Source organism: Oncorhynchus tshawytscha, linkage group LG16 (genome assembly GCF_018296145.1).
Source record: "Oncorhynchus tshawytscha isolate Ot180627B linkage group LG16, Otsh_v2.0, whole genome shotgun sequence".
In the NCBI taxonomy this organism is placed as follows: Eukaryota; Metazoa; Chordata; class Actinopteri; order Salmoniformes; family Salmonidae; genus Oncorhynchus; species Oncorhynchus tshawytscha.
Window position 1 is genome coordinate 56,493,291 of NC_056444.1, and position 25,711 is coordinate 56,519,001.

General features: G+C 44.0%; 1 protein-coding gene across 2 annotated transcripts in view; it reads right to left on the reverse strand.

Moving 5' to 3' along the window:
• Nucleotides 1–25,711, reverse strand: part of LOC112215974 (forkhead box protein J3) — a 96,406-nt gene continuing 70,695 nt past the window's right edge. For both annotated transcript variants that reach the window (XM_024375503.2, XM_024375504.2), the window contains exons 6-13: nt 21,944–22,045; nt 19,393–19,515; nt 9,054–9,252; nt 6,640–6,972; nt 5,519–5,620; nt 3,630–3,833; nt 1,406–1,507; nt 1–1,139 (exon numbers count right to left, since the gene is read on the reverse strand). In XM_024375503.2, the coding sequence (XP_024231271.1) occupies nt 1,027–1,139; nt 1,406–1,507; nt 3,630–3,833; nt 5,519–5,620; nt 6,640–6,972; nt 9,054–9,252; nt 19,393–19,515; nt 21,944–22,045 (1,278 nt within the window). In that variant the 3' untranslated portion in view covers nt 1–1,026. The remainder of the gene's footprint in view (nt 1,140–1,405; nt 1,508–3,629; nt 3,834–5,518; nt 5,621–6,639; nt 6,973–9,053; nt 9,253–19,392; nt 19,516–21,943; nt 22,046–25,711) is intronic.

Sequence of the window (25,711 nt, forward strand, 5' to 3'; positions counted from 1 at the left end):
TTGCAGCGATGGGACAAGACTAACTACCAATTGGATATCACGAAATTGGGGAAAAAAAGGGGTAAAAAGTACAAAATATATTTTTTTGAATTTTGAATTTCAAAAAAATTCAGCTGTGCTTGATTAAGACTTTTTTAACCAATAGAAACATCTCAAAAGTGCAAACCCCATTAATCTCGCACTCAAGGTGGGAAAGATTTCAAATAGCATTTGAATCCAGGTGTGGTATCATGTGATTTCTCCTCTGTCAACATACGGTCACTTCTCTTTGCAATATAAGCCTACACCAACAAGATGGCATCTGAGTCAGTCAAAGAGATAGGCCACCGTACCCCAATGTCATTCCCTTATTAGCGTGAGCATTCTTATCTAGTCTACCCCTATTGTCACATTCCTAACTACCTGTATTTCTTGGAAGTGGCGCAAATATAATTCTGTGGATTTCTTATCACTTCTGCCAGATAGGGGAGTGGTGCTACGGGGAGGAAAAGTCACAATACTTTGTGGACTAATTGGCATGATGCCGGTTGTTTGTTCCGACGTATAATGGCACTATCTTTTTCATCCACGCCCAGTCCTTTCAGTTCAGTGGCAGGTGGACGTGTCTTGAAAAAAAGCTGTCGGAAAACACAAAATGCTACTTTCCACTCTGAGTCTTCAGTGGAAAGAAACGAGAATCGAAGCATGTATTAAACAAAATACTTCACCATTGCTTGTCACAATTTATGGCGACTTCTAAACCTGTTGGCACTTGGAACATTGAGACGAGACCGTTCCAAATGTCATTTTTTTCCCGACAAAATGACCATAACTTGTCCAGTGGTAAACGTTGACTAGTCTCCCTCTACATTTGATTGTCTTCAAAGTCACTCTACACTCTTGTATAAAAAGACCAAAATCAGGTGATTGACACTCCTCTTCTGTAATGTCTCTCTTTCTCCAAAGGGCATGTGGCCGGTCCCAATCCTCTTCCACTCTTCTGATCCTCTTTCCCTATCCCTCTTTCTTCCTCTCCTTGGGGCAGTTCTAAACGATGGAGTCCCAGTCAAAGTCATCCTGGATGTCTTCGGTAGGCAGCCTCCTCATCTGGTAGTGCCCAGGCGGCATCATGTGCTGCTGGTTCATCTGGCCATGGTGCCCTGAAGATGGAGGTAAAAGTGTAAGGCAGCTGTACACAGACATATAAACAGTACTATTATTTTAGCAGGATCCCCATTAGCTATTGCCAAGACTCTTCCTGGGGTCCAAAATGACATCAAACAAAACATTGTGCATTATACAAATGCACCATTATTACATTACAATACTGCATGACATTACTAAGAATAATGTGTACACACACAAACACACACACACACACACACACACACACACACACAAGGGGGCGAGTAGTTAGCATTAGTACCTGTCATCGTGGAGCCTGCGGTGCTCATGGGGGTCATGTGGGGGTAACCCGGGGGTCCCATCATTGAAGACATGTTCTGTCTGGAGTCCATATACGGATTACCTACAGGAGATGGAGCCAACCAACAGGAAGCAACAGTCATTCAGTTACCTACACTAACTCTTTTGACTCATCACACACTGATGCTCCCATTTATCATCTGTCCTGTTACATACAGTATAGTGCCTTAGGAAAGTATTCAGACCCCTTTACATTTTGTTACGTTACAGCCTTGTTCTAAAATTGATTCAATAAATAAAAAATCCTCAGCAATCTGCACACAATACCCCATCATGACAAAGTGAAAACAGGATTTTAGAAATATTTACATAAGTATTCAGACCCTTGCTTTGAGACTCGAAATAGAGCTCAGGTGCATCCTGTTTCCATTGATCATCCTTGAGATGTTTCTACAACTTGGAGTCCACCTGTGGTAACTTCAATTGATTGGACATGATTTGGAAAGGCACACACCTGTCTACAGTGGGGCAAAAAAGTATTTAGTCAGCCACCAATTGTGCAAGTTCTCCCTTGTTATAAACTTTTGTTATTGACCAAATACTTATTTTCCACCATAATTTGCAAATAAATTCATTAAAAATCCTACAATGTGATTTTCTGGATTTTTTCTCTCATTTTGTCTGTCATAGTTGAAGTGTACCTATGATGAAAATTACAGGCCTCTCATCTTTTTAAGTGGGAGAACTTGCACAATTGGTGGCTGACTAAATACTTTTTTGCCCCACTGTATATAATGTCCCACAGTTGATAGTGCATGTCAGAGCAAAAACCAAGCCATGTGGTCGAAGGAATTGTGCTTAGAGCTCCGAGACGGGATTGTGTCGAGGCACAGATCTGGGGAAGGGTACCAAAAAATAATTCTGCAGCAATGAAGGTCCAAGAACACAGTGGCCTCCATCATTCTTAAATGGAAGAGGTTTGGAACCACCAAGACTCTTCCTAGAGCTGGCCGCCAGACCAAACTGAGCAATCGGGCGAGAAGGGCCTTGGTTAGGGACGTGACCAAGAACCTGATGGTCACTCTGACAGAGCTTCAGAGTTCCTCTGTGGAGATGGGAAAACCATCCAGAAGGACAACCATCTCTGCAGCACTCCACCAATCAGGCCTTTATGGTAGAGTGGCCAGACAAAAGCCAACACCCCTCTCCTTAATAAAAGGCACATTACAGCCCACTTGGGAGTTTGCCAAAAGGCACCTAAAGGACTCTCAGACCATGAGAAACCAGATTCTCTTGTCTGATGAAACCAAGATTGAACTATTTGGCATGAATGCCAAGCGAGGAAACCTGGCACCATCCCTACAGTGAAGCATGGTGGTGGCAGCATCATGCTGTGGGGATGTTTTTCAGTGGCAGGGGACTGGGAGACTAGTCAGGATTGAGGCAAAGATGAATGGAGCAAAGGTAGCCTAGTGGTTAGAGAATTGGACTAGTAACTGAAAGGTTGCAAGATTGAATCCCCGAGCTGAAAAGGTAAAAGTCTGTCGTTCTGCCCCTGAACAAGGCAGTTAACCCACTGTTCCTAAGCAGTCATTGAAAATAGGAATTTGTTCTTAACAGACTTGCCTAGTTAAATAAAGGTAAAATAAATCAAATTTAAAAAAGGCTGAGAGATCCTTGATGAAAACCTGTTCCAGAGCGCTCAGGACCTCTGGAGCAGAGATTCACCTTCCAACAGGAGAATGACTTTAAGCACACAGCCAAGACAACGCAGGAGTGGCTTTGGGACAAGTCTCTGAATGTCCTTGAGTGGCCCAGCCAGAGCCTGGAATTGAACCCGATCTAACATCTCTGGAGAGACCTGAAAATAGCTGTGCAGCAATGCTCACCATCCAACCTGAAAGAGCTTGAGAGGATCTGCAGAGAAGAATGGGAGAAACTCCCCAAATACAGGAGTGCCAAGCTTGTAACGTCATACCCAGGAAGAATCTATGCTTTAATTGCTGCCAAAGGTGCTTTAATAAAGTACTGAGTAAAGGGTCGGAATGCTTGTGTAAATGTGATATCAGTTTTACATTTTTTATAAATTTGCAAAAATGTAAAAAAAATGTTTTTGCTTTGTCATTATGGTGTATTGTGTGTAGATTATTGATGGGGAATTAACTATTTAATACATTTTAGATTAAGGCTGTAATGTAACAAAATGCATCCTACTGGCCACTGACCTGTGTTGATGTGCTGACTGGGCTTGCTGGTGTGCATGGGGCCGTGACAGGCAGACGGGGGTGGCTGTGGTTGCAATGGGCCTTGTGGTGGGATGACCCCAGTGCGGGTGAAGAACTGGTTGATGGAGGAGCACAGGTCGGCTATCTGGGCCGGGTCCAGGGACCAGTTGTTCAGCTCCGCCTGCCTCATGCTTTCCTTTAGTCCTGTCAGACACACACAGACGGGGTCATTTTAGTTTCACTAGTCCTAGGTGCCTTCCTCTTGTTCTAGTCTTCTTTTCCCTTACCTGCACTGGTCTGAAAACTGGTGTTGCAAAGTTATGGTAACTTTCCCAGAAGATTTCAAGAAACAGGAGGGAAAAAGCAGGAAATTCAAACATACTAAAGCTGGAATTTCTGGAAAACCTGGGAATTTTGGGAAAGTTAACGTAATTTTGCAACCCTACTGAAAACACAAGATGGATGAAAGCAGTATGCTAATTAGGGTAGAATGAGGATTGGCTTCCACCATTGCTGCTCGACTGTGAAGGAGGTCAAGTGCTGTGGGGGCGAGTTGCATCTAAACATTCAGCACTGTCATCAATCATACATAGATGTGCAGCTTTGTGCAATGACCCTGATAAGAGTGCTCCACAGCCAGGGATAATTAGATTATTCACACTGAGGCAGTGGCCAAGCAGACCAGAGACTAGGGCTGCAGTTACCGCTGCAACCCTGTTCCCTACGTTGTCCACTACTTTTGACTAGGGGCCTCTGGTCAAAAAGTAGTGCACTACATTGGGAATAAGGTGCCATTTCAGATGCATATAGTGCACTTCATTGGTAATAGGGTGCCATTTCATATGCATCCTAGGATAGGCCTTTTCTACCTCGGAAACTATCATTGACATTGGGCTACATCCATTTAACAGATGCTCTGTATCCAAAGTGACTTACAACTAACACATAGGGTCTAACATATTGTGATGTCACTTTTGCATACAAAACATTAAGAACACCTTCCTAATATTGAATTGCATCCTCCACAGGAATGCTGGCCTATGTTGACTCCAATGCTTCCCACAGTTGTTGTCAATTTGGCTGGATGTCCTTTGGGTGTTGGCCCGTTCTTGATAGACACAGGAAACTGTTGATAGTTGAAAAACCAAGAAACGTTGCAGCTCTTGACACAAACCGGTGAGCCTGGCACCTACTACCATACCCTGTTCAAAAGCACGTACATCTTTTGTCTTGCCCATTCACCCTCTGAATGGCACACATACACAATCCACGGCTAAATTATCTCAAGGCTTAAAAATCCTTCTTTAACCTGTCTCCTCCCCTTCATCTACACTGATTGAAGTGGACTTAACAGGTGACATTAAGGGGTCATAGCTGTCACCTGGATTCACCTGGTCATTCTATGTCATGAAAGAGTTTTGTGTCAAAGGGAGACTCGCGAGAAAAATTATTTGACGGTAAGTGACATTTTTGTACATTTCAGTATAGTTTCCAAATGAATAACCTGTGCATAATGATGAACGCATAAAATGAATTTAAATTCAGTAATAAGGCTACAATAAGGAGCTAGGAGATGATTGTGACAGAAGGTTTTATAATAGCATTATACACGTCATGTTACCACCATTTTTTACATTTAGGATATGCTAGTCGGTGGTTTTGGCGGCCTAGAGGTTAGAGGGGTGGGCTTGCTACCAGAAGGTTTCCGATTCAAATCCTGGAAGAAAATCGGATGGGATTTGAGTGTTCGTGACAAATCCAAGAAAGATAACCTCACCTGCTGTTGTGCAAGGAACAACACTGTTGTGGCTCCCACTGCTCCAGCCTCTCCAACCTAATGTGTATGTGTGCGTGTAATCAGTGGTTTGGTCCGTATTCCTTCTTCTTACCTTGGAATGGAGAGAGGTCCACGTCAGCCCAGTTGTAGCTGCCGGCGATGCGACAGCTCTCCTTCAGCCAGTCCAAGTTGGGGTACCAGTCGGCTGACAGACCTGCACAGACACACAGAAGTTTTCCCCCTAGACTTCTTCCTGGTGTAGCACCAGGGCCCCAAAACCAGTTAGGCATCTAATAATTCTATTGAAACAAACCTAAAAAACAATTATTTTAGGTAGGGGGAGTGGGCAATAGAGCGAGGCAGGGTCAGTGCTAGGGAGGAAGGCACAACTAAGTAACGGTAGGAGAAATGTTGGTCTTGTTAGCCCGGGAACACGATTAGGGAAACGTTGACACAAGAGCACAGTGCTGCAATCAACAGAGTGACAGCCAAGCACCAACAGAAGTCATGTAGTTTGAGTAGGATGCAGTGACGCTTTTGACCACAAGATGTCATTTTTTTCACAGAGTAAATTCAAGTCACAGACGCTAGTGAAGAGGAATGATTTTCTGCCTTAAACCACAAACGGCAACACATTTGAAGCTGTGGATCAAAGACAGGGGATTGCTTTCATTCATCCCAGGCGCTGTAGAGAGGGAAATAACCTAGATAATACAGCATCTATTTGTACAGGGCTTTTCTCTGAGCCTAGAGCCCAGTGCAGAGACACAGGAAAAACAAAGAGTAGCCCAGGCAAATGAGAGACCTCGGCGAGGTTCAGAAATGCCTGTCTCTATGAGTTTAAGTCTGCTTCACACGGTGTAACACGCTTTGAGGAGTAGTGGGAAAACAAACTACATAGCTAATACAATGCAATCCATGAGTCCTTGCTGAGCATGTAGGGAGTAGTATTTATGGATAGCAGCTGAACCCGAGTCCTGCCTTAAGCTTCAGACACACCACCACAACGAATGGCTAAAAGCAGCGGGTGGCCGTCCTATCGTTTGTTGTCGCCGCAGTGTGTTAAAGTGACCGCCCGCTGGGTGTCGCCGAGCGGTTGCTGTTTGTGCGGATTCAGCATGTGGAATCGTCGGGAAATTAACAGAAAATGACAGACGATATTCTAGTCAGAGGCACTCGGCCATCCATTGTTTAGGTGTGTTTTGTCTCAGACAGTACACTAGTGGGTCTTACCAGTGTTGGTGCAGGGCATCTGTGCTGGCTGGCCAGTATGGCTCTGGAGGTGCTGTGACTGCTGCTGCCCACTGTTGGGGTGCTGGCGGTGTTGAGGGTGCTGTGAGTGCTGCCTGTGCTGAGTGTGTTGATGAGGTTGGTGTTGGTTGTGTGTGGCGTGGGGAGAGAGGTGCTGCGAGTGGGGCGGGTGGTGATTATGGCGGTGACCGTGGTTGTGTGCGTGTTGGTGGTTGTGGGCGTTGATGCCCCTGCTGCTGCCCCGGACAGGGGAGTGCTGGTAGGAGCACAACGTCCGTGGCTGCTGGCTCGATTCGCTGGGCATACCCATGAGACCTGCAGGGCCAACCACAATCACAGACAGACAGTCAGACAGGACAGGAAAGGTTAGAAGCACTACACCTATGCCACTACAGTGCAGCATGCGACTGCTATTGATACAGAGATGTTTTCTCATTAAAAAAATACTCACGCAAACCTGGAGGGATTTCATTCTGATGGGTTTGATGAATTTGACTCTCTTGATGCATGTGTGTTATTTAAACTGATATCTGCCTTACTACATCAGGAATCCTCACTGAAGCTCCGAGGGTGCATTTCAATAGTCTAAAGTGGCTTCCTCTACTCTCCTTGTGTCATTCACCTTCATTTGCACTGGCAGGCTTTCATCAGTCTTTCACAACACAGATGAAGGAAAGGAGACGGGAGAGGAGAAGCCACTTTAGTCTATTGAGATGCACCCTGACTGAGTCAGTCCATGTGGTTTAGACACGCTTTGGTTTTATAGGGAGGGTGAGGAGCTTGGCTGCTTGGGTGACTCACAGCATTTCAGCCCCTCAAAGGCAATGACTACTGACGCCATTCCTTTGGTAGAAGCATTTAAAAAATATATATTTGTTTTCTTTATTTAACTAGGCAAGTCAGTTAAGAACAAATTCTTATTTACAATGATGGCCTACCCCGGCCAAACCCAGACGACGCTGGGCCAATTGTGCGCCACCCTATGAGACACCCAATCACGGCCAGATGTGATACAGCCTGGATTTGAACCAGGGACTGTAGTGACGCCTCTTGCACTGAGATGCAGTGCCTTAGACCGCTATGCCACTCGGGAGCCCCAAGCATGCAAGGCAGTGAGCCTCACTTTGCCTAGGCTGTGGGGGCCATAGAAATAGAATGGAACACATATTGTAGGATGGCATTTTCACAATGCAGGAGAGCACCGATTGGTGCAAAAAATACCCGTAAACATCACTATAATATGGCAGCGTGATTTAATGACATATAACAATGTACGTTATATGAAGGCGATTATTTAACTAGTCTAGAGTTCCCCAAACTGAGCAAGGCATAAATAGTCGCCTTCTTAAATGAACGCACATTGAAAAAAAAAAAATGGTACAGTATTTTATGCACAGATGTGGGGGTTTTGCGTGACGAAAACTTTGCCCATACTGTACGGTGGGAGTACAAAAAACTGCCAACTCATAAAAGAGGTGTTGGGACCTCATACACTGTGGGATTAAGTGCTATGGTTACAGTGCCACTCCAGCCATTGTACACCTGCTAAAAAGCAGCAATCATAGCCATTGACTTTCAATGCCCTAGGCTTTGTCATTGTTATTTATTCTCGTAGTGATGTATATTTCTTACTTTTTTATATTTCATTGTACACAATTCAGCTCGTTTGCTCCTCCTTGTACAATATTTTTTTAACAATAAAAAGAAACTGTCATTAAAGAATTGATTTCAAGCAACAGACCGACAGAGCGCATCCATGTCTGGGGTTAGAGAAGGTGGATGGTATAACAAGCAGGAAGAGGCCCTGTTGACCCAATAGGAAGCTACAGGAAGCAATTAGCGAGAAGCTTCACAATCTAATTAGCAAGTATCAAAGCTAGTCACACAGCCCTGCACTTTGCTCCAATCATGTGTGAATACAATGTTTAGTTTTTTATGAGAATTCCCCTTGATTGCCTGGCTCGTTTGACTAAGTGACGCAAAGATTTTAGATCTTTAGCACAATTGATTATTTGTTTATGCGAGTTCAATAGAGGAATACAAATAAAAAATCGTATTACTGGTTAACGTAATTAACCATCCAAACTTTGGTGTAGGAGATCGCCATGATGTTGTGGTGTGTGCTTTTAGCTAACCAGTAAAATAATCAGTAGAAAAAGCATGTTTCATTCCCACTTGTGTTCCCCATGCAGCTCTTCCTCTGTTCTCTCATCAACCGGGTATGACGGTAGCTTGTTTTCTTTCAAATACTTCAGCTGTGTTCGATTTAGCTAGCCTGCTGCAAACCGCAGCGTGACTACAGGCAGGCTCAATCAAATGCCCCAAAGTATTTTGATAGAAAACAAAACATTATATGAACCCAGGTCTGCATCAGAGTGCTTCTGCCCATGACTCACCATGCTGGCTGAAGGACTGCTCAAAGACAGACTTGTAGAGGCTGCGGAAGGAGGCACTGAGGTCCTCGAAGTCGGAGAAGAGGAGCTGCTTGTCCCCCTCGGCCACGTTGTACTGGGGCTGGGGAGGAGGAGGAAGTGGAGGGGGAGGATGCAGCTTTAAACTCAGAGACTGGGAGGAGGGTTCTGAGTGACTACTGACCTACAGAGAGAGAGAGAGGCAAAGGGTATTTTCATTACTTTGGTTAAAAAGGCTGGATGCTAACTTGAGGTATCCACACTGTGCCTGTTTAAGGCATGGTAGTAAACATGTTTTCTATATCCCTGTCTTCTGCTGGTCATTCCCCCTTCTAACCCGAGAGCCCAGGCCGATTGTATCTATACTAAGCCAGCACCTCTTTCGGAGACCACGACAACCAACAACATTTTTTGCGTTACGAAAATTCTCATGTTAGGATTCTGCCCTAATTACCTTCAAGGCAATTTACTGAGGGAATAACACATAACACTACAGTGTTTTATACAATACAGTCATTCTACTTCTATAAAGTCCATCATATACAGTGCCTTCAGAAAGTATTCATACCCCTTGACTTTTTCCACATTTTGTTGAATTATAGTCTGGATTCAATTGTTTTTTTCTGTTGTTATTTTTTTTAAATCACCCATATACAAACAATAACCCATAATGACAAGGTGAAAACATGTTTTTTGTAAATGTATTGAAAATGAAATACAGAAATAACTCATTTACATTATTCACACCCTTGAGTCAATACTTTGTAGAAGCACCTTTAGCAGTGATTACAGCTGTGAGTCTTGAGGTGAGTCTCTAAGAGCATTCCACACCTGGATTGCGCAACATTTGCCCATTATTCTTGGCAAAATTGTTCAAGCTCTGTCAAATTGGTTGTGGATCATTGGCTAGACAACCATTTTCAGGTCTTGCCATAGATTTTTGATTTAAGTCAAAACTGTATCTCGGCCATTCAGGAACATTCACTGTCTTCTTGGTAAGCAACTCCAGTGTAGATTTGGCCTTGTTTCTCAGGTTATTGTCCTGCAGAAAGGTTCATTCATCTCTCAGTGTCTGGTGGAAACAGACTGAACCAGGTTTTCCTGTCAGATTTTACTTGTGCTTAGCTTGATTCCATACATTTTTTATCCTGAAAAACTCCCCAGTCCTTAACGATTGCAAGCATACCCATAATATGATGCTGCCTCCACTATGCTTGAAAATATGGAGAGTGGTACTCAGTAATGTGTTGCATTGGATTTGCCCCAAACAGAACTTTATGTCCTAAATACAAAGTTTTAATTGCATTGCCATGTTCTTTGCAGACTTACTTTAGTGCCTTGTTGCAAACAGGATGCATGTTTTGGAATATTTTATTCTATACAGGCTTCATTCTTTTCACTCTGTCAATTAAGTCAGTACTATGGAGTATCTACAACGTTGTTGATTCATCCTCAATGTTCTCCTTTCGCAGCCAGTAAACTCTGTAACTGTTTTAAAGTCACCATTGGCCTCATGGTGAAATACCTGAGTGGTTTCCTTCCTATCTGGCAACTGAGTTAGGAGCGACGCTTGTATCTTGGTATTGATTGGGTGTAGTGATACACCATACAAAGTGTATAACTTCACCATGATTAAAGGGATATTCAATGTCAGCTTTAAAAAAAAAAAATTAATCTACCAATAGGTGCCCTTCTTTGCAAGGCATTGGAAAACCTCCCTGTGGTTGAATTTGTGTCTGAAATTCACTGCTCAATAGAGGAACCTTGTAGATACTTGTATGTGTGGTGTACAGATATGAGGTAGTCATTTAAAAAATCATGTCAAACACTATTATTGCACACAGAATGAGCACATGCAACTTATTAAGTGACTTGTTAAGCACATTTTTACTCCTGAATGTATTTAGGCTTGCCATAACAAAGGGGTTGATTACTTATTGACTCAAGACATTTCAGCTTTTATTTTTTATTAGCATAATTCCACTGACATTCTGGGGTATTATGTGTAGGCCAGTAGGAGATCTAGATGTAATCCATTTTAAATTCAGGCTATAACACAACAAAATGTGGACAAAGTCAAGAGGTGTAAATACTTTCTGAAGGCCCTGCATGTATAATATTTTCACCCTTTCACCATCCTAATTGTGGCTCTGCCATGTGCATTGGCCTCAAATATACAATTAGAAGTCCAATCGGCGTGGCACCTCCCTGAAGTTGATCCAACTGAAAGCGACACATTCATCCCTGCCGACGTGGCCTTTCTATCCAGCGATCTTGGCAGTGCTGGCACTTGAGACTTCAGCAGGAGACGCCAGGAGTAATCACCTTCAATGAGGAGGTGTCACCTGGGTGGACTAACGAAGCAGAACTAACCCTGATCCCACATGACTGGCCATAAATTAGGTCTGGGGATTACCCCTGGAACGAGGGATGAGGGGATGGGAGGAAAACAGAGGATGGCCTCGAGAATAGATAGATTAATTTGATGAAATTGTGTTGACCTTTTGTATAATGCAGGTGCAGGGAGGGGGGGGTGAGTGATTGATAAACAAATGGCAAACAGTTCATCCTCATCTACCCCAAAAATATGTCCAACTATAGGTAACTGATAAAAAATGTAAATGAGGGATAAAAAGTATAGAAACTCAGCAAAAAAAGAAATGGCCCCTTTTCAGGACCCTGTCTTTCAAAGTTAATTGGTAAAAATCCAAATAGCTTCACAGATCTTCATTGTAAAGGGTTTAAACACCGTTTCCCATGAACCATAAACAATTAATGAACATGCACCTGTGGAATGGTCGTTAAGACACTAACAGCTTACAGACGGTAGGCAATCAAGGTCACAGTTATGAAAACTTCGGACACTAAAAGAGGCCTTTCTCTACTGACTCTGAAAACAAAAACAAATGGTGTCTGCTCCTCTGCATGAACGTGCCTTAGGCATGCTGCAAGGAGGCATGAGGACTGCAGATGTGACCAGGGCAATAAATTGCAATGTCCGTACTGTGAGACGCCTAAGACAGAGCTACAGGGAGACAGGACGGACAGCTGATCGTCCTCGTAGTGGCAGACCACGTGTAACAACACCTGCACAGGATCGGTACATCCGAACATCACACCTGCGGGACAAGTACAGGATGGCAACAACAACTGCCCGGGTTACACCAGGAACGCACAATCACTCCATCAGTGCTCAGACTGTCCGCAATAGGCTTAGAGATGCTGGACTGAGGGCTTGTAGGCCTGTTGTAAGGCAGGTCCTCACCAGACATCACCGGCAACAACGCCACCTATGGGCACAAACCCACCGTCGCTGGACCAGACAGGACTTGCAAAAAGTGCTCTTCACTGACGAGTCGTGGTTTTGTCTCCCCAGGGGTGATGGTCGGATTCGTGTTTATCTTCGGATTCGTGCTTATCGTTGAACGAATGAGGGTTACACCGAGGCCTGTACTCTGGAGCGGGATCGATATGGAAGTGGAGGGTCCGTCATGGTCTGGGGCGGTGTGTCACAGCATCATCGGACTGAGCTTGTTGTAATTGCAGGAAATCTCAATGCTGTGCGTTACAGGGAAGGCATCCTCCTCCCTCAAATGGTACCCTTCCTGCAGGCTCATCCTGACATGACCCACCAGCATGACAATGCCACCAGCCATGCTGCTCATTCTGTGCGTGATTTCCTGCAAGACAGAAATGTCAGTGTTCTTCCATGGCCAGTGAAGAGCCCGGATCTCAATTCCATTGAGCACGTCTGGGACCTGTTGGATCGGAGGGTGAGTGCTAGGGCCATTCCCCCCAGAAATGTCCGGGAACTTGCAGGTGCCTTGGTGGGGTAACATCTCACAGCAAGAACTGGCAAATCTGGTGCAGTCCATGAGGAGGAGATGCACTGCAGTACTTAATGCAGCTGGTGGCCACACCAGATACTGACTGTTACTTTTGATCCCCCCCTTTGTTCAGGGACACATTATTCCAATTCTGTTAGTCACGTGTCTGTGGAACTTGTTTAGTTTATGTCTCAGTTGTTGAATCTTGTTATGTTCATACAAATATTTACACGTTAAGTTTGCTGAAAATAAACGCAGTTGACAGTGAGAGGACGTTTCTTTTTTTGTTGAGTTTAGGTCCTTCCACGCAGGTTTGGTTCCGGAGTTAATTAAGCAATTAACATCCCATTGTGCTTAGGGTCATTTATAAAAATGCTGGGCAGGCCATTATTTTGTCTACCATGGCTATGCCCCCATAGGATGACAATGGACACGAGTGGTCACTGAATGGTTTGATGAGCATGAAAACAATGTAAACCATATGTCACGGCTATCTCAGTCACCAGATCTCAACCAAATTGAACACTTATTTGAGATTCTGGAGCGGCGCCTGAAAAAGCTTTTTCTACCATCATAACAAAACACCAAATTATGGAATTTGTCATGGAAGAATGGTGTCACATCCTTCCAACAGAGTTCCAGACACTTGTAGAATCTATGCTAAAGTGCATTGAAGCTGTTCTGGCTCGTCGTTGCCAAACCCAATTAAGACTTATGTTGGTGTTTCCTTTATTTTAGCAGATACCTTTCTATGTCCATTTTAGCACTTTCTTCCGATGATACTAAAGCATAAAATTCAGTTAGGACCACATTGTCTACTCACAGTCACAGAGGCCCGTATTGGTTCCCACACTGCACCCACATTTGACCCATTGCACATAGTGGACTAAGTCTTTGGGGTTCTTTGCTTTGGCCAACACTACAGACCATGAAAAAGTAGACGCTACAACGCCACAGGAGTGCCTTGGTTTAAATAAACCGTTTGTGGCAATCCTAGGTGCCCGGTAAGGATTAGGTTGAGAAAACAGGTGGTTTCTAGTTTCCACTGGAGAACAAACCAAATGCCCTGTGATGATCAGTAAGACACAGGCTCTTACAAAGCAAATGTTCAGTTTTGTTTCTACTCTACCCCTTAATTCCCCAAAGAAACAACCCTTTAGGTACGAATTTAACCCTCGCTTCAGTAGTGTGTTCATGCACACCACCCTACTCCAGGTATTTCCACAGTATTTGTGGTAGACCTGGAATAGTTAAGGGGCTGTGTGTGAGTAGTGACTGTGTTACACAGCCGTGGCCTCAGACACAAACAATAACACAGCCTCACATTGTAGTATGATCTAAAATAAGGACACGCGACAACGAGGTTCTAGCTCCAGCCTGTTTATTAACCTAACCCTCGCATGTCCTACATACAGTGGGGCAAAAAAGTATTTAATCAGCCACCAATTGTGCAAGTTCTCCCACTTAAAAAGACGAGAGGCCTGTAATTTTCATCATAGGTATTTATTTGCAAATAAATTCATTAAAAAATCCTACAATGTGATTTTCTGGATTTTTTTTCTCATTTAGTCTGTCATAGTTGAAGTGCACCTATGATGAAAATTACAGGCCTCTCATCTTTTTAAGTGGGAGAACTTGCACAATTGGTGGCTGACTAAATACTTTTTTGCCCGACTGTAGGTACGGACACCCCCAAGGGACTACATCTTCCCCTCTCCCATGAACAAGAACTCAACATGCATAACCACTGAAGCATAACTGAAATGTAATTTGGAAACCAGTATTATTCTCTAACATGCTACTTCCCATCCTGAAACAGTATGAAAGCATTAAATCACACAGTATGAACATTAACTTAGGTACAGTCTCTTTTTGCTGGGTATGTTCCCCAGCAGTATGTTTTCTCTTCACGTAACATAGTCTTTCAGCCACTCTGGTGGCTTCACACCCCTTTTTGGGCGCGCTTGTGGCTCTGTGAGCATTCTCTCTCTTCTTCACCCTCTTTTTGTGCATTTTCTGTGGCCTCAGTCTGTGTGGCTGGTAGATCTGGAAGAGCTGTGAGGTGTGTTTTGTTCCTTCGTACCTCTTCTGAGCCTGTGTCCACCACATAGGAGCGTGGGGCATCTGCTTTCCTCAGCACTATTGCTGGTGTCTTTGAGTTTGTAATCCACACACGTTGACCTTCGGTCAGCTCTGGCCTCTCCTTAGCACGTTGTCTCCGATTAAAGTCTCCAGTTTGCGTTTGTTTGAGACGTTTGTCCCTCTCAGCGAAGGCCTTCCTGTTAGGCCATCGGGGTTTAAGCTGAGCCGGCGAGACAGGCAATGGGGAACACAGCCTCCTTCCCATCAGCTCGGCAGGCGACGGCCCATGATGCAGTGGTGTAACTCTGTAAGCTAACAGAGCCCTGTATGGATCCTTGTTCTTTTTCAGCAGTCCCTTGACTGTTTTCACAGCTCTCTCTGCCTCACCATTACTCCGTGCATGGTAGGGGCTACTGGACACATGTATGAAGTCATATTCTGCGGCAAAAGCAGAAAAGGAGCTTGCAGAGAACTGGGGAGCGTTATCTGTAACCAGGATCTCAGAGACCCCTTGCCTGGAAAAAAATTGACTTTAATCCATTGATAACACCAGCTGATGTGGTTATGGGTGTCTTTGCTATTTCAATGTATCTTGAGTAGTAATCTACCACTAGCGGATAAGTGTCATTTTTCCAAAAGAACATATCCGCCCCTACCTTTTGCCATGGCCGTTTTGGCAGCTCCATTGCCATCATTGGCTCCGGATGAGAAGGTTGACATTTTGTACAGACCTCACACTGGGCCACTAGTTTGGCAATCTGGGTACTCAGACCAAGCCACCACACTGACTGTTGAGCCCTCAGTCTGCATTTGGTTATCCCCATGTGTCCATCATGCACTCTGTCTAGCATTTCTGGTTGTAGAGTCTCTGGGATAACTATCCGTTGTCCTTTCATGAGAAGGTCTCCATTACAGTAGAAGTCACGTTGGTGCACCCAATAGGGCTTCAGCAGCTGAGGCAGTTCCTCCTGCCTGGGCCATCCCTTTTTGCACTGCTGTACTCTGTTGGCAGATGTGGTCTCGTTGTTGCTCCTCTGCAATCTGCTGCAGTTTGGTCTGAGATGCAGGTAGACTGTCCCTTATTGCATTAATGGACACCTGTACCTCACCCTCTAGACATTGCTCCTCCTCTGATAATGGACGTTTAATTGGGGCCCTGGAGAGTGCATCTGCTATGATCAGTGCCTTCCCTGGCACATACACCATCTTGTAGGTGAACCTCAGTAATCTGAGGCAGAAGCGCAGAACTCTGAGAGGCAAGTCGTCCAGTGCTTTTGTCCCTAACAGAGCCAACAGTGGCTTGTGATCAGTCTCTGCTGTAAACTGCAGGCCAATAAGGTATTGGCTGAGCCTTTCACATGCCCATGTGAAAGCCAACGCCTCCTTCTCCAATTGAGCATATCTTTGCTCTGTGTCGGATAAGCTTCAGGAGATGTATGCTATTGGATGCCACTCCATGTTGTCCTGCATCTGTGTGAGGACCGCCCCTAGCCCAAAGGATGATGCATCTGCTGATACTTTTGTCTTAGCGTGGGGACGGTACTGGGCCAGCACTCTCTGTGAGGCCAGATCTCCTTTGATTTTGTCAAACGCTACCTGTTGCATGTGACCCCATGACCAGTCATTCTCTTTGGCTAGTAAGACTCTCAGAGGTTTGGTTGTATCTGAGAACTGTGGGAGGAACTTACCCACATATGTGGCCATGCCTAAGAAGGTCCTGACTTCAGCCACATTCTGGGGTCTGGGCATATCTGTGATGGCGCTGATCTTCTCTGGGTCCGGCTCTATTCCAGCTGCACTGATTTTGTGTCCCAAGAACAAGACCTCTGATTGTGCAAAAGTGCATTTTTCATTGAGTGTCCGGCCAGTCTTCTGGACTCGGGTCAGAACTGCTGTGAGCCTTACATCATGTTCTGCCCTGTCCCTTCCTCACACGAGCTCATCGTCCACGTGGACTATGACGCCACTCAGCCCATCCAACAGCTGGGACATGCGTCTTTGGAAATGCTCAGGACCGGAAGCGATTCCAAATGGCAAAACATTACAACAGTAACGGCCAAACGGTGTTATAGACGTTGTGAGTGCCCTACTCTCTGATGACAGCGGTATCTGCCAGAAACCTGAGCGGGTATCCAGCTTTGTAAAGACTTGTGAGCCATCCAACTGAGCCAGTGACTACTCAACAGATGGTAAGATGTGTCTCTCTCTGCAGAGTGCCTCATTCAATTTAGTCATGTCCACACAGATCCCTATTTCCCCATTGGCTTTTGGCACCACTACCATCCCTGCACACCAGTCTGTGGGACTCTCTATTTTAGACACCGCCCCAATTTCTTCCATCCTCCCCAACTCTTCCTTTACTCTGGCCAATAAAGGGATAGGCACCCGGCAGGGGGTGGTAAGGGCATAGGCGACAGCATCCTCTTTCAGGCGGATTTTGTAGTCACCTTCTATCCTTCCTAGACCAGAAAACACTTTTGGGAATTTATTTTTGAAAACCTCACCTGGGTCCTCCAGTTCGCTCACTCTCTCAATGAGTTGCAATGCTTCAATTGCTGGCAGCCCCAGCAACGGTCTGGCTAGAGTGTCAATGACGAAGACAGGCTGGATGGCACTTTTGTCTTTACTCTCCAGTTTAATCACCAAGTGCCCTACCACTGGTAAAATGTTATTACTGGGCCCATACAGTTTTTTGTTTGTAGAGAGCAAAGGGCCATCTCTGCTATAGCTATACAGCCTAGTTGGGATAGCTGTCACTAGTTTAAATGACACAACCTCCACATTGAGTTTAATGTCTGAATGCCAGCCAGTATTGTTTCCCTTTACTTCTCCCAGCAAGATGCTGTCCTGCTGTACCTCCTCTGAAACCTCATGCATTTGCTTTAATCGACAGACAGCTGAAAAGTCTCCTCTCCTGTGACATTTCCTGCATTCAGCATCCTTTGCTGGGCAATCTTTCCATCTGTAGAAAGGGGATTTCCCACATTTGCGAAAAACACTTGAACTAGCTACTGGTGCTGTCTGTGGTTGTTTTCTCCGTCTTGTCTCTGTTCTGTGTTCCCCTCCGTTGTTTTAGCTCTGTATGAAAATGCATGTATTTCCCCACTCTTCGTTCTGCAAGGAGCTGCTGTCGCGCAGTATCGTCTGCTGTCTTTTTACTGTCTCACTCTGCATAACCTGGTTTACAACTTTGGACAAGGTAAGCTGGGAATCCAACTGTAACTTTTCAGAAAGTGATATATTTCTTATTCCGACTACAATCCGATCTCGGATCAGCTCTTCCCTGAGCGCGCCAAACTGACAATGGTCTGCTAGTTTGTGAACAGCTGTAATAAAACTGTCAGTGGTTTCACCCTGCTCCTGTTTGCACATATTAAACCTAGCTCTCTCAAAAATAATGTTGTGTCTCCCTACAAAATGCGTTTCAAAACAGTCTTTAACGTCACTGTAGTTAAGTTTCTCTTCCTCGGTCAACGTTGAAGCATTTAATATATCCTCGGCTTCATCACCCATAGAGTAGATCAGTGTATTAACTTGAAATGCCTCATTTTTCACGTTTAAGCCTGATGCTACCCTGTACCTTTCAAAGCGCCTGATCCATTTCGGCCAGTTTTGAATGTCCATACAAACTAAATTCTCCGGGGGACTAATGCGAAATCCGTCAGCACTAGCCACTGGCCTGTCCGTGTCTGCGCCAGAGCCCGTTGAACTTGGAGTCGCAAACCCTGAAATCCCGCCAGCTTCTTCCTCTTACAACATGTTGCTTAGCAGTAACTTAGTCCTTGCTCGTTAGCTAGCACAATAATGATATGCGCTGTTTTATCTCCAACACTGTTCCCTCCCTGCTTTGAAACAGCCTGAATGTATGATTTACTTGGTACGTCCTTCACGTTTATGTGAATTTTAAAACCACTTCTGACACCATGTAGTATGATCTAAAATAACCCCCAAGGGACATCCTACTTCACACATGAGCAGCATTGCCCCAATAACCACTGAAGTAATGAGCCAGCAAACACTGGCTGGGAAAAGTCCACTCTGATCCAAGACTGAAGTTGTGTACAGCAGTAAAGGTCGACCAAAAGCAACAATGGCAGATTCCAACTAAGACTTCTAATGACAAATAAAATAAATATAATTTTTCAAGCAAAGGTCACTCAAATCTATATAGATGTTCCCTACCTCTACCATTTGACACAAAACTTATTCTCTGCCCCAAATGGCACCCTATTACATATAGTGCATTACTCTTGACCAGTCATATGGGTCCTGGTTAAAAGTAGCAATATAAAAGGGAATAAAGTGCCCCATGGGTCACAGTCTTAGTATAGCTTTCGTTCTCCTCAAGCCGTTGGACATGAAACATCCTGTTGCGGCAGTGTTAGCGGTGTTATTAAGTGAGGTGCGTGACGTACCGGCGTGTAGCTGTGCACGATGCTGTTGAGGTTGACTGAGGCCAGGCTCTGGTCAGAGAGGCTGTTATTGAGGCTGCTCCTGGGGCTGTCGCTGTCCTCCTGCTCCGTCTTGTACAACACTACCTGGAACAAAGATGGTGGTTGTTAATATCCCCAACTGGAACAAAGATGGCCAATGTTTATATCACTTACTGGAATAACAGACCTGCCAAGTTTGAAGAATTGTTATGAGTACCACTTCAGTGCGGCGGGGGCACCCACACTGCTCAAATCAAAGGCAAATGCACTTTTTTGGCCTAATATTGATGTTGGCAGAAGACTTATAGGTACGTGGTAATTTTCTGCTCTTCAGTAGCTAACTAGAAATACATTTAAATGTACAAATCAGGGTTCTCCCTAGGATTTTCTGACAAAGTGGTGCTGGTCTAAGGTTGGGTAGGGGGAGGTACGGAGGGGGTCAGTCAACTCCCCCCTCAGGAGGTTGGAGCATTATGCATTTGAAAAACCTGTAAATGCCATTTCTAAAAACCTAGAGTCTAAAAGGGATACTTTGGGATTTATCTACTTCCCAGAGTCAGATGAACACATGGATACCATTTGTATGTCTCTGTGTACAGTATGAAGGAAGATAGAGGTAGTTTTGCGAGCCAATTCTAACTAGCGTTAGCACAATGACTGGAAGTCTATGGGTATTTGCGAAGTCTATGGGTATCTGCTAGCATGCTATTTCCAGTCATTGTACTAAAGCTAGTTAGCAATTTCCCTAGCGCTAGTTAGCAACTTCTTTCACACTACATGCAGAGACATGAACATGGTATCCATGAGTTCATCTGACTCTGGGGAAGTCCCTAAGTATCCATTGAAATTATAGCAAACAATGTAGCCAACACAGAAGTATTTGATTCTACATTAAATTGAGGTGGTCTCTATGAAACTTTCAAATGTTTCTAAGTTAAACTTAGGGGTAATGATTATTCTAATCATTGTGTTTGTGAGTCTCCCCTTTCCACAGTGGGGTCATATTAGTTTGTTGCCCAAACGGTTTGATGCTCCAGACAGAAGTTGGCACATCAGTGGAAACAACTTCAAACGAGTCCCGTGGTGCTTGTGGGGTTTGTGGAACAAACAGAGAAAACCAACGTGTAGGCCAAACAGTTCGCCCGCTACAAATGTTTTCCTGAGAAGAGCAAATTTAGGGATGTCTCTTGGACTGACAACGCAGGTGCGGAAGGCCGACACTAGCGACATAGATTGCGACGCAGCCCATATACAGTGGGGCAAAAAAGTATTTAGTCAACCACCAATTGTGCAAGTTCTCCCACTTAAAAAGATGAGAGAGGCCTGTAATTTTCATCATAGGTACACTTCAACTATGACAGACAAAATGAGAAAAAAAATCCAGACAATCACATTGTAGGATTTTTAATGAATTTATTTGCAAATTATGGTGGAAAATAAGTATTTGGTCACCTACAAACAAGCAAGATTTCTGGCTCTCACAGACCTGTAACTTCTTCTTTAAGAGGCTCCTCTGTCCTCCACTCGTTACCTGTATTAATAGCACCTGTTTGAACTTGTTATCAGTATAAAAGACACCTGTCCACAACCTCAAACAGTCACACTCCAAACTCCACTATGGGCAAGACCAAAGAGCTGTCAAAGGACACCAGAAACAAAATTGTAGACCTGCACCAGGCTGGGAAGACTGAATCTGTAATAGGTAAGCAGCTTGGTTTGAAGAAATAAACTGTGGGAGCAATTATTAGGAAATGGAAGACATACAAGACCACTGATAATCTCCCTTGATCTGGGGCTCCACGCAAGATCTCACCCCGTGGGGTCAAAATGATCACAAGAACGGTGAGCAACAATCCCAGAACCACACAGGGGGACCTAGTGAATGACCTGCAGAGAGCTGGGACCAAAGTAATAGTTTATCATAACTTTCTGTGAAGGACGGTATTAGCGTAACATCTCTGTATGCCTGGTCTGTTTCCATTTACGCAACGCCGCACGTTTCCCTGCTCGTCAATGCACTCGCGCCTTCTACTGCTGTGGAGATCAAAGTATGTGCGGGCAACAAAGTGTTCTTGCTTAGTTGACTAAACACTGTAGCTAACTACCTTCGTCGTAATGACGACGTAGCTAAGGAGCTAACTACAAAATAACACGTAGTTATGTGCTTGACTAACACATACAATTTGGGGAAATGTATTTGGCAAACAGCTTGTTCTCCATTTTCCCTACCCCTTTTCCTCACCGTTGGTATCAAAGGAAAAAGTGGAGCGCTACCAGAAGGAGGAAAATAGTAGGCTATTACGACTATAGAGATTCTCTCCTCGCCCACAATGTGCCAACTGGAAACCTATTTTTTGCCTATTTTAAGGTAGTTTTTCGTACCAGCATACGTTGACTTCAAATTGTGTGCGGGTTGGCAGGTCGGTAATAAAGATGGGCGCCATTAATATCACTACCTTGAACAAAGATGACCAGTGTTACAATATTGCCCCAGAGGTGTATGGGTTTGCATGTCATTACGACAGACAACTACCTTGTTAGTCACAGTGTTGATTGCCAGAGTGGGAGAGGCATCTCCGTACATGATACAGTCCATTCGCAGGGACTCCGATTCCAGGCTGTAGGGGGTGGAGGCCTGGAGAATAGGACAGAGTAATATAAGGGAGGGATGGGAGAGGGCTGTCTCTTGGTCTCTCTCTACAGCAGTGGTGGAAAAAGTACCCAATTGTCATACTTGAGTAAAAGTAAAGATAACTTAATAGAAAATTACTCAAGTGAAAGTCAACCAGTAAAATACCATTTGAGTAAAAGTATTTGGTTTTAAATATCAAATGTAATTGCTAAAATATACTTAAATATCAAAAGTAAAAGTATAAATCATTTAAAATTCCTTACATAAAGTAAACGAGACCACACTATTTTCTTGTTTTTTAGCCAGGGGAACACTCCAATACTCAGACATCATTTACAAACAAAGCATGTGTGTTTAGTGAGTCCGCCAGATCAGCGGCAGTAAGGATGACCAGGGATGTTCTCTTGATAAGTGTGAATTTGACAATTTTCCTGTCCTGCTAAGCATTCAAAATATAACAAGTACTTTTGGTTGTCAGGGAAATGTACGGAATAAAAAGTACATTATTTTCTTTAGGAATGTATCGAAGTAAAACTTGTCAAAAATATAAATAGTAAAGTACAGATAACCCCAAAAACTGTAAAGTATTTAAGTATTTTTACTTAAGTACTTTACAACACTGCTCCACAGAACATTGATGGGATAGATAGCATATAATATTGAGCTGGTATAGTCTACAGTAAACCATAACATAATATTAATAATTATTACAGACACAAAATGTATCTTTCACCATTTTGTCTACCCTCACTTGCCTGGCTCCCAAAACTGCTTACTGAAAGAGGATTGGTTTGCAACAATGCAACTTTAATTTATGATAAACTCCAAAGGAGGGGAGACAGTTGCAAGATCCATGACAGGGGTCTGTGTATTTGGGAAGAATGGCTTGATTCAAGAGTGTATGAGGAGAGATGAATTAGTCCTCCTGTATGCCTACAAGAAAGAATAGTTGGTGCCTCGGCCCTAACAACATTTTACTTGCTATTTGACCACTTTATATACCACAGAAGAACAGTTAGATGGACTACTCACCTTACAGACAAACAATGGCTATGATATGTGCATCAAAAACAGAAATACCTTATTACACAAGTATTCAGACACTTTGCTATGAGACTCGAAATTGAGCTCAGGTGCATCCTGTTTCCATTGATCATCCTTGAGATGTTTCTACAACTTGATTGGAGTCCACCTGTGGTACATTCAATTGATTGGACATGATTTGGGAAGGCACACACCTGTCTATACAAGGTCCCACAGTTGACAGTGTATGTCAGAGCAAAAAATAAGCCATGAGGTCGAAGGAATTGTTCAAAGAGCTCCATGACAGGATAGTGTCATGGCACAGATCTGGGGAAGAGTAGCCTAAAAATGTCTGCAGCATTGAAGGTCCCCAAGAACACAGTGGCCTCCATCATTCTAAAATGGAAGAACTTTGGAACCACCAAGACTCTTCCTAGAGCTGACCGCCTTGCCAAATTGAGCAATTGGGGGAGAAGGTCCTTGGTCAGGGAGGTGACCAAGAAGCCGATGGTCACTCTGACAGAGCTCCAGAGTTCCTCTGTGGAGATTGGAAAACCTTCCAGAAGGACTACCATCTCTGCAGCACTCTACCAATCAGGCCTTTATGGTAGTGGCCAGATGGAAGCCACTCCTCAGGAAAAGGCACATGACAGCCCGTTTGGAGTTTACCAAAAGCCACCTTAAGACTCTCAGACCATGAGAATGAAGATTCCCTGGTCTGATGAAACCAAGAGTGAACTCGTTGGCCTGAATGCCACTGGCACCATCCCTACGGTGAAGCATGTGAGACCTGGGAGACCAGTCAGGTTGAGGGAAAAAATAACAGAGCAAAATACAGAGAGATCTTTTATGAAAACCTGCTTCAGAGCACTCAGGACTTCAGACTGGGGCGACGGTTCACCTTCCAACAGGTCAACAACCCTAAGCACACAGCCAAGACAAGGCAGGATTGGCTCGGGACAAGTCTGAATGTCCTTGAGTCGTCCATCCAAGGCCCGGACCTGAACTGGATCGAACATTTCTGGAGAGACCTATAAATAGCTGTGCAGCGACGCTCCCCATCCAACCTGACAGAGATTGAGAGGATTTGCAGAAAAGATTGGGATAAAATCCCCAAACACAGATGTGCCAAGCTTGTAGCATCATACCCAAGAAGACTCAAGGCTGTAATCGCTGCCAAAGGTGCTCCAACAAAGTACTGAGTAAAGGGTCTGAATACTTATGTAAATGTAATATTACATTTTTTGTTTGCAAAAATGTCTACAAATCTGTTTTTTGTTTGTCATTATGGGGTATTGTGTGTAGATTGAGGGGAATTTTTTTTTTTTTAATCCATTTTAGAATAAGGATGTAATGTAACAAAATGTGGAAAAAGACATGGGGTCTGAATACTTTCCAAATGCACTATACTGCATTGAAAACCACATACTAAAATGCTTTGTCTGTTGCCAATAGATCTAGAGAAATAATATGGAACACACACTCTTTTGACAGTGAAAGACGGCTATATTTCTGTGAGCCAATCTGACAACTCTTGCAAATCTGCCAGCAATGCTACCGAAGCGTACTAAAAGGGTCATAGGGCTTACGCGTAATAAAAAATGACTAGGTTCTGAATTAATGTTTGTGATTAAAAAAAAAAACCAGAAGAAAATATGTTTAACGGAAGCCTAGGGCCTTGTGTTAATTAACTGGAAAAGAAGCCTAGAATACTCTACCTCTTTTCTCTCCACTCCCTCTCGCTCGTCCTCTCTCTCTTGTTCTCTTCCTTCCTGCTCTTTCCCCTTTCCATTCTCTCTCCCTCTCATTCACTCTTTTGCTTTCTTTCCCCCTTCCTGTCACTCTCACCCTCTCCCTTCCGTTCTTCCCCTCCATCTCTCTTCTGCTTGCCCTCCCCTCTTCTCATTGGGCTGTGATGATTGTGCACTTTGGCGCTCTATGCCTGCTTTGTTTCCGTGGTGATGGGTAGGGCAGTGGTAGATGCGAAGGGGGAGAGTAGGCTTGCTGCTGCTCAGGGCTCAGTGAGCTGCAGCGCCGTGTTCATTCAGGCACTCAGGTCACTGAATGCCAGTGGTATAGTGATAATTCTATAGGGGCAGAAGAGACGTGATTTTTCACAGCATGATATCACCATCTCAAAGTAGATAGGTGATAACTGTTGGCCGAAATGAGACAGGATCATGAGACGTTTTACATTAAGCATAGAATGCAAAACTCAATGTCCATACACGGTAGCCTAGAATTTGTTTAGGAATTTGTTACATTTATATTGATCTGACGAGGAACAATTGATTATCGTCTCTTATATACACTGAACAAAAATATAAATGCAAAATGTAAAGTATTGGTCCCATGTTTCATGAGCTGAAATAAAATAGCTTCTTGATATAAAATAGCTTCTTGATATAAAATAGCTTCTTGACACCTGTCAGGTGGATGGATTATCTTGGCAAATGAGAAATGCTCACTAACAGCGATGTAAACAAATGTGCGCACAACATTTGAGAGAAATAAGCTTTTTGTGCATATGGAACATTTCTGTGATCTTTTATTTCAGCTCATGAAACATGGGACCAACACTTTACATGTTGCGTTTATAGTTTTGTTCAGTATACAGTACCAGTCAAGTTTGGACACAACTACTCA